This window comes from Vanessa tameamea, chromosome 29 (assembly GCF_037043105.1).
Source record: "Vanessa tameamea isolate UH-Manoa-2023 chromosome 29, ilVanTame1 primary haplotype, whole genome shotgun sequence".
In the NCBI taxonomy this organism is placed as follows: Eukaryota; Metazoa; Arthropoda; class Insecta; order Lepidoptera; family Nymphalidae; genus Vanessa; species Vanessa tameamea.
This window is the reverse complement of record NC_087337.1, coordinates 4,179,808-4,195,620: the sequence shown is the minus strand read 5'-3', so window position 1 is coordinate 4,195,620 and position 15,813 is coordinate 4,179,808. Positions and strand designations below refer to the sequence as shown.

General features: G+C 36.5%; 1 protein-coding gene across 1 annotated transcript; it reads left to right on the top strand.

Moving 5' to 3' along the window:
- The first annotated feature begins 14,562 nt into the window (after window positions 1-14,562).
- Window positions 14,563-15,252, top strand: LOC135194318 (uncharacterized). The gene has a single exon (XM_064219633.1). The coding sequence runs from the start codon at window positions 14,563-14,565 to the stop codon at window positions 15,250-15,252; it is 690 nt and encodes a 229-aa protein (XP_064075703.1).
- The last annotated feature ends 561 nt before the right edge of the window (window positions 15,253-15,813 follow it).

Sequence of the window (15,813 nt, the reverse complement as noted above, 5' to 3'; positions counted from 1 at the left end):
GCCGATTATAACTTTGGCCGACTAACCGATTATTTGGTTACACAGAGATCGACAAATCGGTCTCTTGATTTTTTTCTTTCCACAGGTCAGAGCGGTTATTTTGTTTAAAAAATAAAGTGTTACTGTTCATTAGAGTGAAAGATAATTATTCTTCTTTATTCATACTTGTTGGAAAAGAGTGTCAATGGGAGTTGAACGGCGCTCTAGCGAAGCGTCGCGTCGATGGTAGCGCGGCGGCCATCTTGGATCGACGGCTACATTCAAGATTTCCCGCGCACCACGTATGCGACGAATCGCTAATTTCCAACATTATCTTTATTCTGTTGTAATAGATTCAGTGATTTATGTGTGTTTTTGTATATGATTTATTAACGAATCGATATTGATGACTATTGTGAATATATCTGTGTAATTGATTTGTTTAATTAAAAACTTACTGAATTTGTGGATCGTTCATATATAAAATCGTTTGAATATACGCCCACTTATCTCGAATAATCCTGATATTGCCAATAAAATGTCTATATGTATAATAGAAGAAGTCAGTTAGTCGGCACTCTTTGTCGAATAGTCGCCGCCTAGTCCGAACATCTTTACAAAATACATAAATACAATTAATAAAATCTTTAAAATCCAATCAAACATTATTTTTCAAAATTGATGTCATATACATTTTTTGTCAACCCTACACGTTAAGGGTGAGCGCATAAAAAGCGCATCATGTGATTGCGGGCCCTCGCTTTACACTTCGCCCTTCCGAGGGCCCTTTGATACTTATCCACACTATTAACACAAGTACGCAGTCCGTCCGTCTATGTGGAAAACACAATACAGCTCATCCGTAATTATTAAATATTAAAGTATTTTAAAATGCTGTATCACATTTGATTTTGTTTTCATTTATTTAATTATGTAAACATTGTAATATTATCTAGCATTTAGTTTTTGATTATTTTATTGAAACTCAAACTCAAACTCAAATTCCTTTATTCAATATAGAAGCATTACACTTACTTATTGATAGTCAAATTAAACACTACCGCCGGTTCGGAAAAGGAAACACCCTGACCTGAGAAGAACCGGCGAAAGAGACTCAACGTCTCTTTTTTTTGTCCATCTAATTAAGTACTTACATTGAATATGAATAGAAATAGCCAGGCATAATGGGCACTCTTTAAAATGAAATTGTTTATCAATAAGTTCGACTCTAAGTAGCCTTTGGCGTTAAAGTAAATTGGCTCGGCTAATTTAACCAGTTGGTGATATTAAACACGAGAAGTAAATATGATCTTATGAGACCAAGTCTGCGAAAACGCAAAGTCAACAAATCCTTCTTGGGGCAAGGTATCCGTTTCTATAATAAAATTCCGCAGTAATTTTTAACTTTGCCGTTTCATAAATTCAAATCATTTGTAAAAAATACATTGTTAAAGAAGGCATATTATTCAATATAAGATTATACAGATGATAAAAAAGCGTGGAGTTAATACTCGTTGACTTCGAGGCAGGATGTGTTATAAACATATTGTGTAATCATATTTGACTAACATGACTTTATATTGAATTTTGAAAAAGAGTAACTACTGAGTTTATTGCCGGTTATTCTCGGTAGAATCTGCATTCCGAACCGATGGTAGCTTCGCTTAATATAGTTTGTTAAATGACGATTCAAAACTGCTTGAAAAGCCTACTTGAATAGAGTACATTTTGATTTTGATTTGAATATTTCCTTCCTGTGTCAAAGCATTCGTTTCCATACTAAAACCATTTACATACATTTGTTGATTTAAAAAATGGGTCACCTGGTAATTGGTTACCCGCTGTAAGAAATATTAACCATTCCTTACATCGCCAAAGCGCCACCAACCTTGGCATCTAAGATATTATGTCCCTTGTGTCTGTAGTTACACTGGCTCATCCACCCTCCAACCGAAACACAACACTACAATACTGAGTACTGTTGTTTAGCGGTAGAATACTGACGGACAAAACCCTATCACCGAAAACTTCTTATCTTATAACTCAACACAATATAGATGATAAAAAAGCGTGACGTTAACTTATGCGATTTTCAAGGAAGTTTTATATAAATATAAGTGTTTATGTTTTATGGAGTAATTATTGAGTTTTCTCTTCGTTCCTCTCTGTGAAATAATTTAATATAATCTTGTTAAATAACGATTCAAATGTTAAATTGAATATATATATATATTCAATTTTATCTTTAAATTTTAGCTAGAAACTCAATAAAAATACAGTTATGTTAGTTAAATACAATTATATATGTATGTTATGTCTCCTGCCTGGAAGTCAACAAGCATTAACTTCACGCTTTTTTATCATCTATATAACCTCGTATCGAATAATATACCTTCTTTACCAATGTATTTTTTACAAATGATTTGAATTTATGAAACGGCAAAGTTAAAAATTATGTTATTCATTGTACAGGATTCATAAAAAAAACTCATTATCTCAGTATTTAAAAGCAAAATTATTTTGTATATTATGAACTTAAATTAATTAAATTTTAAGACTCTAACTTTTGTTGGTAATTCAAAATAAAATAGTGTACAATACTTAAATTCTATCATTTGTAATTTAATAGATCAAATTAAACTTCTGTGGGTTGTATTAATTTATTTCCAAATAATATAAATATAATACAAGGAATAAATATAAATTAGAGTTACCCGTGACAAAAACAAATATAATTAAAATTATCGAATTCGAGGAAGCACAACTGTACAATAGCTTAGCTAAAAATGTAACCAACGCTACGTCTTATTTTAAATTTAAACGTAAACCTAAAATCATATAGAAACAATTTTATTCTGATTTATGTTATTTTTTAAATGTTTAACAGTTACTTTGTTGACTGTAATTATACTTTGTCGTATGTAATGACGTTTATGTGTAATTTCAATCACATTACAAGTGAATTACATTATTTAGTAAGTTAATATTTAACCCCAAGAAGTATGTTTAAATTTTGACAAATAACAAAAAGGATTTTTTCCCTAGAACAGCAACGTAAAAAAACATGCGTTATATTCACTTAAATAAATAAATGTTGGACAACATCACATACATTACTCTGATCCCAATGTAAGTAGCTAAAGCACTTGTGTTATGGAAAATCAGAAGTAACGACGGTATAACATACACCCAGACCCAAGACAACATAGAAAACTAATGAACTTTTTCTACATACGGCCGGGAATCGAACCCGGGACCTCGGAGTGGCGTACTCAAGAAAACCGGTGTACACACTACTCGACCACGGAGGTCGTCATAACTTAACACTTAACCGCCATTTTGTTTGCGGGCTTTCAAATCTTTGACAGTAAGGTTAGTATTGGCGCGGGTTTTTTTTTTACGTTCACCTGATGGAAAGGGATTAACATCGCCTATGGTCATCTGCGACACTCGTAAATAGAAATTTACTTATAATTGTTGTCGCTACGATTTTTGAAGCGGGCAACATTATAAAAAAAAGACAAAATTGGCGGGAAAGTTAAGCGTCTCTTCTGGATACGCTGGAACCGGGAACAAATCAATTATCAAATTATCATTATCAACAATTCATTAACAAATAACTTTCTTTTAAATTATATTTTGTTTTTTTTTTTTCAGAAGCAAAATCAGTTTTACTTTCCGATCTTGAATGTATGTTTTTTTATTATTGACATAAATTTACACTCAAATAAAACATCATTTTTTTTTGTTTTTATTGAGAAGTGCTTGTCTAAAAATATATATGTAATATATTCTCAGAGTTCAATGAGTAAAATAAATTAAAAAAAAAAAATCTTATGGTCCAGTGGTAACAAATTATTTACTCGGCTGTAAAGGGCAACATCATACGGAAACCTGCATGAACAAGGAACAAAGGAACAGCGTGGTGGAATGTGTGTTTTAACCGTCTATCTAAAGGGTTAAGAAGTCCTAGCCCAGCAAGGGACATTATGTCCTTTGGCGCTAGTCCGTCTGGGTAGGTACGACCCGCTCATCATAAATTCTAACCCCATAGTATTTTGTGTTCCGCTTTGGACTGGTTTTGGTTGGTTTGACTGATCCAGTGTAAGTAGAAAAATTAAAATCTTATTATCCCAAAGCGCATTGGTGATCTAAGAATTGTAACGGTTACTACTGACATCGTCGATGTTTAAGCGCGATTTCCACAATCAGAGATTATATTTACAATTATATCTATTGTAATGAGGAATTTTAATAATAATATATACTTAAAGCCTTAATAAGATGTCTCTATTTCGTATTGCATAACTGAAAAAACGAATAAATAAACATACATAAAACTTATACCGGAAGATGTTGCGTTTTAGAGAAATTATTTTATATACTTAATACATGCGCCGATGGTTTCGCTTCTCTTAATATATTACATTATATACATTTCATTAACAGCCTGTAACTTTCCCACTGCTGGGCTAAGGCCTCCTCTCCCTGAGGAGAAGGTTTGGAGCATATTCAACCACGCTGCTCCAATGCGGGTTGTTGGAATACACATGTGGCAGAATTTCGATGAATTTGGCACATGCAGGTTTCCTCACGATGTTTACCTTCACCGCCGAACACGAGACGAATTATAAACACAAATTAAGCACATGAAAATTCAGCGGTGCTTGCCTGGGTTGGAACCCGAAATCATCGGTTAAGATGCACGCGGTCTAACTGGGCCTCTCAATATCTCTAACTATTTCTCCATGGCCAGTCTCCCTCGCGAATGTCTGCCGTATCTGAAATCTGTTAGAAGGACATCATTGTCACTATGAACCTCTAGTAAACTTGCTTTATTGTTCTGACTCTAACCAGATATAAGGTTGGAGATTGGAGCAGCGTGGTTGAATATGCTCCAAACCTTCTCCTCAGGGAGAGGAGGCCTTAGCCCAGCTGTGGGAGATTGAAAGGCTGTTACTCTTATTATTGTGTATAGGAAATGTTTAAATTTATTGAAGTTAATTTCAATGAGATGTTTTTTATCACCTCGACATTAGATTAACTAAAGGTTTAATACATACTGTAATTATAAATGCGAAATTCTGTTTGTTACGCTTCAATGGCTAAACTACTGAATCAAATTTGATGAAAATTTGCTAAAAGTAACTAGGAAGGACATGGTTTTTTTTTCACATTAAATCTGACGGACCCTAAACGAACGAAGCTCCGGCTACAACTAGTATCTTTAAAGCTGATACTTTGTCATTCAAAATTTTACCTTTTCTTTGAATTAGTTGTTAAAAATTAAAAAAAAAATTATAAACTAACGTATTAAATCTGTGCAGAGAAATATATATTGAAAAAAAATAATGTTGCCATTTAAAATAAAACGTAGAGTCGCGTTCTATAATTCTTGAATGCCTAATATTACGCCGGCATCTCTCAATTTGCTGAGCATTTTAATGTCACTACGGTATTGCCCGCTTTGAATATCATTCGTATTATTAAAAAAGTTTCGTTTGACGTCATTGGCTACGAATAAAAGATACGTAGCCGATTTATTTCTAACTATTTACTATATATTTCATTCTGACTTGTAATATAAAAATATGATGTAATCTATCCGTCTGTAACGCTTTTACGGCTAAGCCACTGAACCGAATTTTATGATATTTGGTATAAAGCAAGCTGAACCCAAAGGATATATAGGTTATTTTGTACCTACAACCCTCCCCCCCTGTAACTGGTTTAATATATATATATATTTAATACCAATAAACATATTCAAAACTATTCAGTACATTTTCCTCCAGTTTGTTAAATGTTTTTCTTTATTTTTTGGTATATATATATTTATTTATTATAAATATTTGGAAATATTAAAAAAAAAAATCGTTTTAGAATCTAGTATATCTATTTATTATTTTCAATAAACTTTAGAAATGTAATTTGTACTTTTAGTTGTCCTTACTCGTACCCGTCTAATTTCTATTTCTTAAACTTAATCTTGATCTAAGGTCTCCGTGATCAAATCGATCTATAGTGAGCTTTATTTAAATAGATAGATAGACTGAAAAGATGCCACGTTATGGTAAACGGTACCATCGTCCATTGCTATTATCGATGCACACAAACTTTATATTAGAGGTTTTTGATCTCCAAAATGTCTGTACAAAAGTTAGCGCCAGGTTGTGCTCATTTTAATAGATACATCATTAACTATTTCTATTAGGACTTTTTTTCAGATATTATCTATTCACACTTATTTAAATACATATACAATGTACTCTCTGCTCATCTGGACTCCAAAATTCACACAAATTATTAGAACCCCCCCCCCATATTTAAGATTTTAATGGGAAAAACTCGAATTTTGTAAATTTTAGCTAGTCTAGTCTAGTATGATAGTCAGTCACAAACGCCGCAATTATTTTTTTTCAATTTATAAAACATATTCTGCATGTCATTTGGTTTAGTTCCAAATATTTAAAAAAAAAAAACTAAATACTTTGAAGATTCTTAGACTCGCTCGACACATAATCGACGGTAGAGTTAATTTTTTTTGACAGGAGTTTTTTTTTATATTTATTAAAAGGCTAAGTTAAATTATTTAACTTAAATATTAAGTCGATAAAACTTTTGAATTAAGCAATTTACATATAATACAAAGATATAAACATAATAAACTAAACGGACGTAACAGATAAATTATATAAATAATATATTTTAATAAATAAAAACTACTTGTTGTCAGATTGTCAGACGTTACTTCTAGAGACTAGACGTTCTTCTGGTCATACATAATAAGCAGGGACTGTTCGTTTTTTAGAAATATACCCATATACCCAATTGGTGGTGGGGCTTTGTGCAAGCCCACCTGGGTAGGTACAACCACTCATCAGATATTCTACCGCCAAGCAACAGTATCCGGTGTTGTTGTGTTCCGGTTTGAAGGGTGAGTGTGCCAGTGTAACAGGCACAAGGGACATAACATCTTAGTTCCCAAGGATGGAGGCGCAATGGCGAAATAAGGAATGGTTGATATTTCTTACAGCGCTATTGTCTATGGGCGTTGGTCACTTACCATCGAGTAGCCTATTTCATATAAATACCTATGTCTAAAAAAATTACAGTTGTCCATAGATTTTTTTTAATGTTTCATCTCTGTCTATCTTCAGTCTTAACTTTTCTATTCAAGTTCATCTTCACGTTAAACTGCCCTATTAGTTATAAGGCAGTGGCTTCGTTATAAGGCTCTTCCGTGGGTTCAAAATCCGAGTCGAGCCAAATTATTTATTAAATCAATAGAGTACTATTAAACAGAAATTAACCGATATCAGTTTCCAATATTATTTACATTGATACAATTATTAAACGAAAGGAGATGTTTAAATATATTAAAAAATCATCCAAGAGCGATTCGGACTCGCGAACGAAGCGTTCCGTACCTATTTATAAAAACGGTATAAAATTCATATCTGTTGTATTACTTGAATATTTATTTTATTCTGTTTTTTAGTATTCGTTGTTATAGCGGCAAAAGAAATACATCACTGTGTAAATTTCAACTGTCTAACTATCACGGTTCATGAGATACATGAGAGCCTGGTGACGGACGGATGGACAGCGGAGTCTCAGTAATAGGGACCCGTTTTTTGCTTTGGGAAACCTTAAAAATTGGTAACGAATTAAATAAGAGAAGGAGAAACTATAAGATTACAATAAATTAATTAATATACATAAAAATATACAATTAATTACAAATAAAAACTATAACATCAATTACAGCTACTAATAATGAAATTAAACCGGATCAAACCGGATCAAACCGGAGCAAACTGGAGACCGGAATTTGATAGTGCCTTTCACTCAATCCTTGCGCAAAGACTTGTGCAATATAATATGTCTTACGTAAGATGTCCTCTTAACAGATCACCATCACGTGCGTCAGGAAATCTCCCAACTTAATATAGCCTTACGGAGATTCCCATACAAATCATTTTTTTTTTTAATATTTTCAATGAACAAATCTACACGCTATTGAGCCTTAAAGAGTTCCTTTGTCTGAAGCCAATCGTAGTTGTCAGAATGTCAACGTCAATGTCATTCATCGAATTCGAATCCAGACTTGACATAAAAAAAAAAACTAAAAAATTAAACACGCTTAAATTATCAGGCGCCAGGAAATGTACCCGTGATCATCGGCTCAGATACTCGAGATCCGTCCACTAGGCCATCGTTACAGAGATTAATTTCAAGCAATCATATCGAACAGATATATTTTTTATACCTTGTCCAAATAATTATTTAATTCTATGTAACGTGAATTGGATCCATAATATCGTAGCTCCGTAGCTGTATCGGATTATGATATTAAATTGTTTCATGCTACGCTCGTAGCAAGACGACCAGGGACGGACTGAGGAAAATAGTTTATTAATAGATTATTAAGTTAGTTTTTAGTGTAAGTACCACCCACCACCGCCTCATCAGATATTCTATCGCCAAGAATAAATAATTAGCATTGTTGTGTTTCTTTGAAGGGTGATTCAGTGTAACTATAGGTACAAGGGACATAATGTCTCAGATCCTAAGGTTGGTGGCACATTGGCGGTGTTAGGAATTATTAAATCCGGTCCGGTACGGTTACCTTTACCTTAAAAATAATAGCCTTTACTCTTAGTCGTTTCAAACACACTAACACAAATGAATACTAAGAATTGCTGTTTCGCGGTTAAAAATATGATATGGGTGGTATCTATCCAGACGGGTTTGCACAGACCTACCACCAAGTGAATGTTAATTTACGATAACTCTGGCTGTTTATGAGAATAATGAAAAAAAAAAACAATTTGACCTTTGACCTTTATATTGTTGAACAGACGTGGTATCGGTGTATATTTTTGATATATAATTTTAATAATAGTTATAGCTTATTTTTATAGCAATTTTCAACTCTATGCGAATCATTATAAGCTTACCATGATTATTTTTGTCTATTATGACGGGATTACATAGTAACCGGGTTTAAACCACGCAAATAAAATTGACCGACAAAAATACTCGTTTCACACGAAGCTATATAAAAATGATGTATATTTTGTCTTATATAATAACAACTAGTTAACTTTCAAACGAAAATCTAAATCAATCTGTTTATCCGTTTAGGAGTTACAATGCCACAGACAGACACACATACACGATAAACCTAGTTCATCCCACTTTTCTAATATTATGATATATATATGTATATATCACAGAAAACAGCGTTTATAGCGATTAATAAATAGCTCTAAATGATACGATATTTTATTTTTATTTATTATAAATCAATAAAATCAATTAATAAATAGCATAACCTAATCCGACCCTGCCTCAATCAAAGGCTTTCGCGACCGCAAATCAAAGTAAGACCACACCCACTAAATCTGGCCACGCCTCAGTCGACGCATGCGCGAGACCCACCAATCGGATCCCTCCCACTCTCTCCCTTACCCTCCCAAAGGCCAGAAATGCCCCATCAACTACCCTCAATTGACCGCTTTATGCGATGTCATTTTTTTCCCGCCAAACCGATCGTTTGAGGTCTGGCCCCGCCCAGGTTCCAATTTTAAAATGTGCTTTTTAATCATAAACCGCAAGGCAATCGTGTCACAGCCACCAGTTAGTGCACCCGTCTAAATCTACGAAATTAACCCATAATACGGATTACTTAATTAATATAGCTCAATTTAGATAATAAATAAATATATTATAAAAAAAAAAAACGCCTGTGAAGTGTTAATTATGTCAAAGTGCCTATCAATGGATTATAAAGTGAATTAAAAAACAATGATGGAGCAAAGACAGACCCCCGTGTACCCAAATTTGACGGATATCATAACATATCAGCAAAATATCGACAGCTTAAATATAGATGAAGAGAAATTCGCCGAAAATTTCGCAGACAGCGATCGATTCGGTGTCGATGTATCACCGACGTCGCCGACATCGACACTGGAGGAGGAAGACAGCAGCCAGTCCGCTTTCGGCGTAGACTTAACGGGTAAAGCGACTAATTTGGCCGGAAAATCGTTCACAATAGCCGCTATTTTGGGCTTGACGAATTCTGAGGAGGATGTTATGAACTTGAGCGTACAAGAGAGACTACAACAAAACCAGAGACAATTACAGAACTATTTATACGCTGGGCACGATATGCAAAGGCTGAACGATGGCTTCTGCAGGACAATGGGAGTTCCGGCTGCGTTGCGGCAAGGTAAGTTTATCTTTGATAATGTTGCCAAAAATTTTATAATGTTTTTTTTTTTTTGAATATTACTAAGGCAAATATGCAATTATATAATGCTTTCTAATTTCCCATAATATGATTAAATTAAACATTATACATTTTCTGCTATGAATGAGTCATTTTATTCATTTAAAAATTGCATTTCTTCTTTTCCTTGCACTTGTCAAAACTATTTGGCGTGCAGGATGTCTTTCATAGTCAAAAATTGGTATGAATGCTTTATCCACGATGTGCAAAATTTTTATAATTATTCGGCGCTGTCCAGGGACGACGCTCTTGTTGAATGACGCTCTGAATAACTTTTTAATGGCTGAAAAGATTTGGACGGAAAAGAAATGGGGTAATCCTTGAATCAGCTCGAGTGACACTAGCTATTTTTTTTTTCTCGTTTTTTGTCTGTGTTTGGCATGGAATCCGGATGAAAATATAACTTGGAAACGAACGATTAAAAAGAGTTAATCATTTATCAGGATATTGTCAAAATATATACCTCACAACTTCTACGGTATCAGTTAAATGTTTTATCACTAATTACGGACCCGTTTCGCGCGAGCGCAATTTATTAATAATATTCTGATTTAAATATAATTTATACTCTATTATATAGAACTCAGGAATAATGTATTCATAGAGTTTTATTGTTCTAAAGATTAATACATACATACGAACAAACAGATTTAACCTATTTACAATATTAGTAAAGATAGATTAATTAATGCAATAAACTGATAAAACGATTATTCTTTTCTAAAAATACTACATATGCCTGTACAGGCACTTGAGAACATACTTCTGACAATTATGAGGGCCATAAACTCAGTCACACATTTCTGCCATTAAACTACGTATATTATATTCCAACCATAAGAGGAGAAATAATAAACAACATTTGACAGCAAATTGACGCGATATCATTGGTCGAGAGCTCGATTAATCTATGATATTCGCTATCGATTTGCGAAAGAATGGCGTTTTGAACGTCGACGAAACTTTTATCGAAATTTTGAAAGGAAAATTAAAGTGAAAATTAGTAGTTAAGTGTAACAGTGTTGTATTATAAATAAAGATATATTAATCATAAACTCTTAGTAGTGCACAACATAGTTGAGTTATTAGCGAATCGCATGAAATACGTAAATCTAAAGTTTGCTTATCTTTTTTCCTACTACCAAAGGTAACACCCATTAAATATATGACAGATATAAAATAGCAGTTAAATTTTGGTGGTAGGGCTTCGAGCAAGCTTGTCTGACTAGATACCCCTAATCATCGTATATTCTAAAATAACAGCAATCTTTGAAGGGATAGTGAGTCAGTTTAACGTAATTTTTCAAAAGATACATAAAATCTTAATACGCAAGATTGGTAGCACATTGGGGTATTAAGATAAATATTTATTTTAAAAAAAATCTTTAGAAAGATGGAAAGGAGCGACATCGTTCAGATACTCGTAAGAGGTGTTAAAGGAAATGGGACCGGTATATCATACATCCGATTATTATTATTCAAATTAATTAAACAAAATATTTATATTAAAAACGTATATAAAAGATGAACCTCGTTTCATTGGACCCTCTATAGTCGACTGAATTTATAATCTCTGACGCTCTAAAATAACACGGTTATTACACAAAATCAACTTAATATGGATCCTAATTAACATACATAATAAACATAATCAGCCTGTAAATTTCCCACTGCTGGGCTAAGGCTCCCGTTGAGGAGAAGGTATGGAGCATATTCTACCACGCTGCTCCAATGCGGGTTGGTGGAATACACATGTGGCAGAATTTCGTTGAAATTAGACACATGCAGGTTTCCTCACGATGTTTTCCTTCACCGCCGAACACGAGATGAATTATAAACACAAATTAAGCACATGAAAATTCAGTGGTGCCTGCCTGGGTTTGAACCCGAAATCATCAGTTAAGATGCACGCGTTCTAACCACTGGGCCATCTCGGCTCAAGGATCCTAACTAACTAGACGAAATCACGAGCCAAAGACATTTAAATATTGAAAATAAGAAAGGCAGGAAACAGTCACAAGTATACATAGCATATTTATTTAAGGTTGGGTCTCTCTAGTGATACATATTCGTGTCAGAGGGACCTACTCTTCCATAACACCGTGTCTTATAAGCAACTAAAGAATAAAGAAACTTTAAATCTTTAATATTAGTAGCGTAAGCCGATTTCTGTCCCAGTGATTATGGGACGATGGCTGCATATTAAAAATCGGTTATTGTCTCATTTTGAAGAGCTTCAGATAGTGCAGAAAATTAAAGAGGACTCTTGATTGCAATTTACTAAATAGTTTTAACTAAGAATTAATTTTAGAGAGCGTAAAAACGTTACTGGACAGTTTAAGAAAAAAATTAAAACGTAAACTTTCTAACTGAACTAATGTCATACTATTTGATATTAAAAAAAAACATTCAAAAGAGGTTTTATCGTTTTGGTGCTAAATGTAGATAAGTGACTTGCAGTTTATAATTAAATTAAATCAAAACAAAACCTGTCATAGGTTTCGAAATTACTAAAAAATCGCGGGCAACCCACTAGTTAATATGAAATGAAGAAAAGATAACTAAAATTAATAATTTTTACAAAGTGCACGTGTGTTTGTGTGATGTATGTGTGTGTGTGTGTGTGTGTAAGAATGCTTGATGTGCATGTGGTGTGTGTTGCTTTATACATACAAGGTATTGCTTAAAACGAACTTTCTAGAAAACAAAATCAAATAGAAAATAAATTATCAGTAGTTTAATAGATATGCATTCTATGAGAAATTTCCATTACGATCACTCATAACGCAGTTATTATTAATATATTCTAAATATTATGAGAAACCTTTGAACCACCAGGGCCCTGGCGCTCAAGGGGCCCTCTAACCTAAGCTTTGAAAAGAGAGCGGGTCAGCCAACTCGCCATCTCCTGAAGCTACAAAACTTCGACCCTAATCACAAGATTTTTTTTCCTATCTATAATTTTGAAGGGAAATACAAGTTAACGAGGGAGTTGAAAGAGGGGGCGAGGGCGCGATTAATTTCCTATGCACCGGGGCCCTTGCTCACCTAGCTGCGCCACTGTTGAAATTCGTCCATTCAATCTCATTCGCTGCGGTCACGGACGGATGAAACAGCTCGCTTAAAATTTGCGTGTCGGTTTCATATTTCATCGTTTTTGTTAAGTGGCTACATTATCTTCTCCGAAGTCTATGGGCAGTGTAGATCACTAACCAACAGGAGGGCCATTTGCCAGTTCGTCTACATATATGACATAAAAAATAACAGGCACATGGAACATTATATCTCAGTTCCCAAGGTTGGTGACGCATTGACAATGCAAGATTTCTTATAGTTCCAATGTCCAGGCATTGGCCAATGTATAACCTTGGGTTTTAAGGCCGAAAGGATTGACGTGATAACCGAGGTCTCGAGGAATGTACCTGGATTGACCTTTAGACCAGTCGGAAAGAACCCCACTCTCTCTGTTTATGGGCGTTGGCGTATTACGATCAAATACCAACATATATTAATAGAAACCCTGTTTGAATATATTACATGGCTTTCTTCGAAATTAAAGAAGTGAAACTTCTGTACTATTTTTTATTCTGTAGTCTTGACTAGCGAAGGAGGAATGTGACAAATTCTTATCAAAAATAAAAATCTAAATATACTTTAATCAAGTAGGCTTTTACAAGAACTTTTGAATTGTAATTTAACAAACTATATTAAGCGATGCTACCACCGGTTTGGAATGCAGATTCTACCGAGAAGAACCGGCAAGAAACGCAGTGATTATTCTTTTTCAACATTAAAAAATACAAATTTATGTTAGTTAAATACAATTAAGTAACATATGTATATATTACTGTAAAAGCTCGAGCTACGGTAAATCTTAAGATTTTCTAGTAAAACCTAAGATTTACCGATTATGAATGGTAAATGTCCATAAAACTTTGGGATTCGAACTTTTACCATCATTCACTTGGTAAATCTTAGGATTTACATGTTAGGTTAGGTTAGGTTGGAATGGTAACGGCTTTCGCCGGGGCCTCTCGACGCTGGACGCAGTGCTGGGAAGTGGTACTTGAAGGCCTCAGGTACCACAGCGTAACTTGCCACGGCGGGGGTGGCACATGCGGTCCACCGCTTTCGTGCTCTGGGCCTTGAGGTGGCCTTGCACAAGTCCGAGGCCCTAGTCTTCCATGGACCTCGGAACACGCCACCTCAAGGTATGATTATTACGGTCGGCGGAGTTTCCATCACCATCGGGTCGACGATGAAGTACCTGGGACTCGTCTTCGATGGCAGGTGGAAGTTGGCGCTTGGCCCCAAGACTAGTGGCTGCAGCCGGAGCGTTGGGGGCGAACATTGCCCAACGTTGGAGGGCCGGGTGGTTCCTACAGGCGGCTGTACTCCGGCGTGGTGCACTCGGTGGCACTTTACGGTGCGCCGAAATGGGCGGACGCTCTGAGTGCTCGCAACGTCGCCTCGCTGCGACGTCCGTGGCGGGCGATAGCGCTCAGGGCGGCCCGGGCGTACCGGACGGTGTCATACACCGCAGCCGGCTTGCTGTCCGGAAGCCCGCCTTGGGACCTCGAGGTCGAAGTCAACTCGAACTCAACTGGCGGGTCAAGGCTGCAAGAGCAGGCGGGAACCGACCCCTCCTGCGCGAAGTACAGCAGTGGAGAGAGGAGGCAAGACATCGCCTCATGGATAAGTGGGAGGATCGGCTACGAGTTCCGGATGCCAGTGGGGAACTCGTGGCGGCCATTCGCCCGATGTTAAGAGAGTTGTTCGAGCGCCACCACGGCCCACTCACGTATCACCTGACGCAGCTCATAACCGGTCACGGCTGCTTCGCCAAATACTTGTGCGAAATGGTGGGGAGAGACCCACCACTGCGACGACGGAGCCGTGGACACGGCCGAGCACACGCGTGCAGAGTGCCCAGCTTGGGGGGAGCCTCGCGCAGCCCTGTCCACGGCCTTTGATGGAGACATCTCGCTTCCGGCCTTATTCCGAAAGATAGTCGCGAGTGAAGAGGCTTGGGTGGCATTACGGGTCTTCAGCGAAGACGTAATGTCCGCAAAGGAGGAGGCGGAGCGGCAGTGGGTGGACGACACCAACTCCCTCCCGCTGCGTCGACGGAGACCTAGTCGATGGCGCCGTGACCATCTAGGCCGAATGCATTGATCGGGACATAGTGTGGTTGGTAGCGGAATTTTACATCCGCTGCCACCTAGCTCGGGGGCAGTCCGTCACGGTTCAGACGGAGGCGGAGTCGGAAGATGCGCCGTAACACCCTGGCGTGCCTTTCATGCCGGGTCGCTCCTTTACAGCGTCGGCCGCTGGCAGGGCCGCGTTGGTGAGCCACGTGCGTTCCCGTAGTCCTGCCGCCTTGCGGCGAGGCGGACATTCGAGGAGGTTTTAGTGGGTAGGACGGGGCCTTCAGCCCCAGGAGTCCCACATATCCGTCCCGGTCCCCCCCCCCCTTTCGACCGGGCGGAATACTTAAATGTATTTCCTCCTCGTAAAACAAAAAAAAAAGGTTG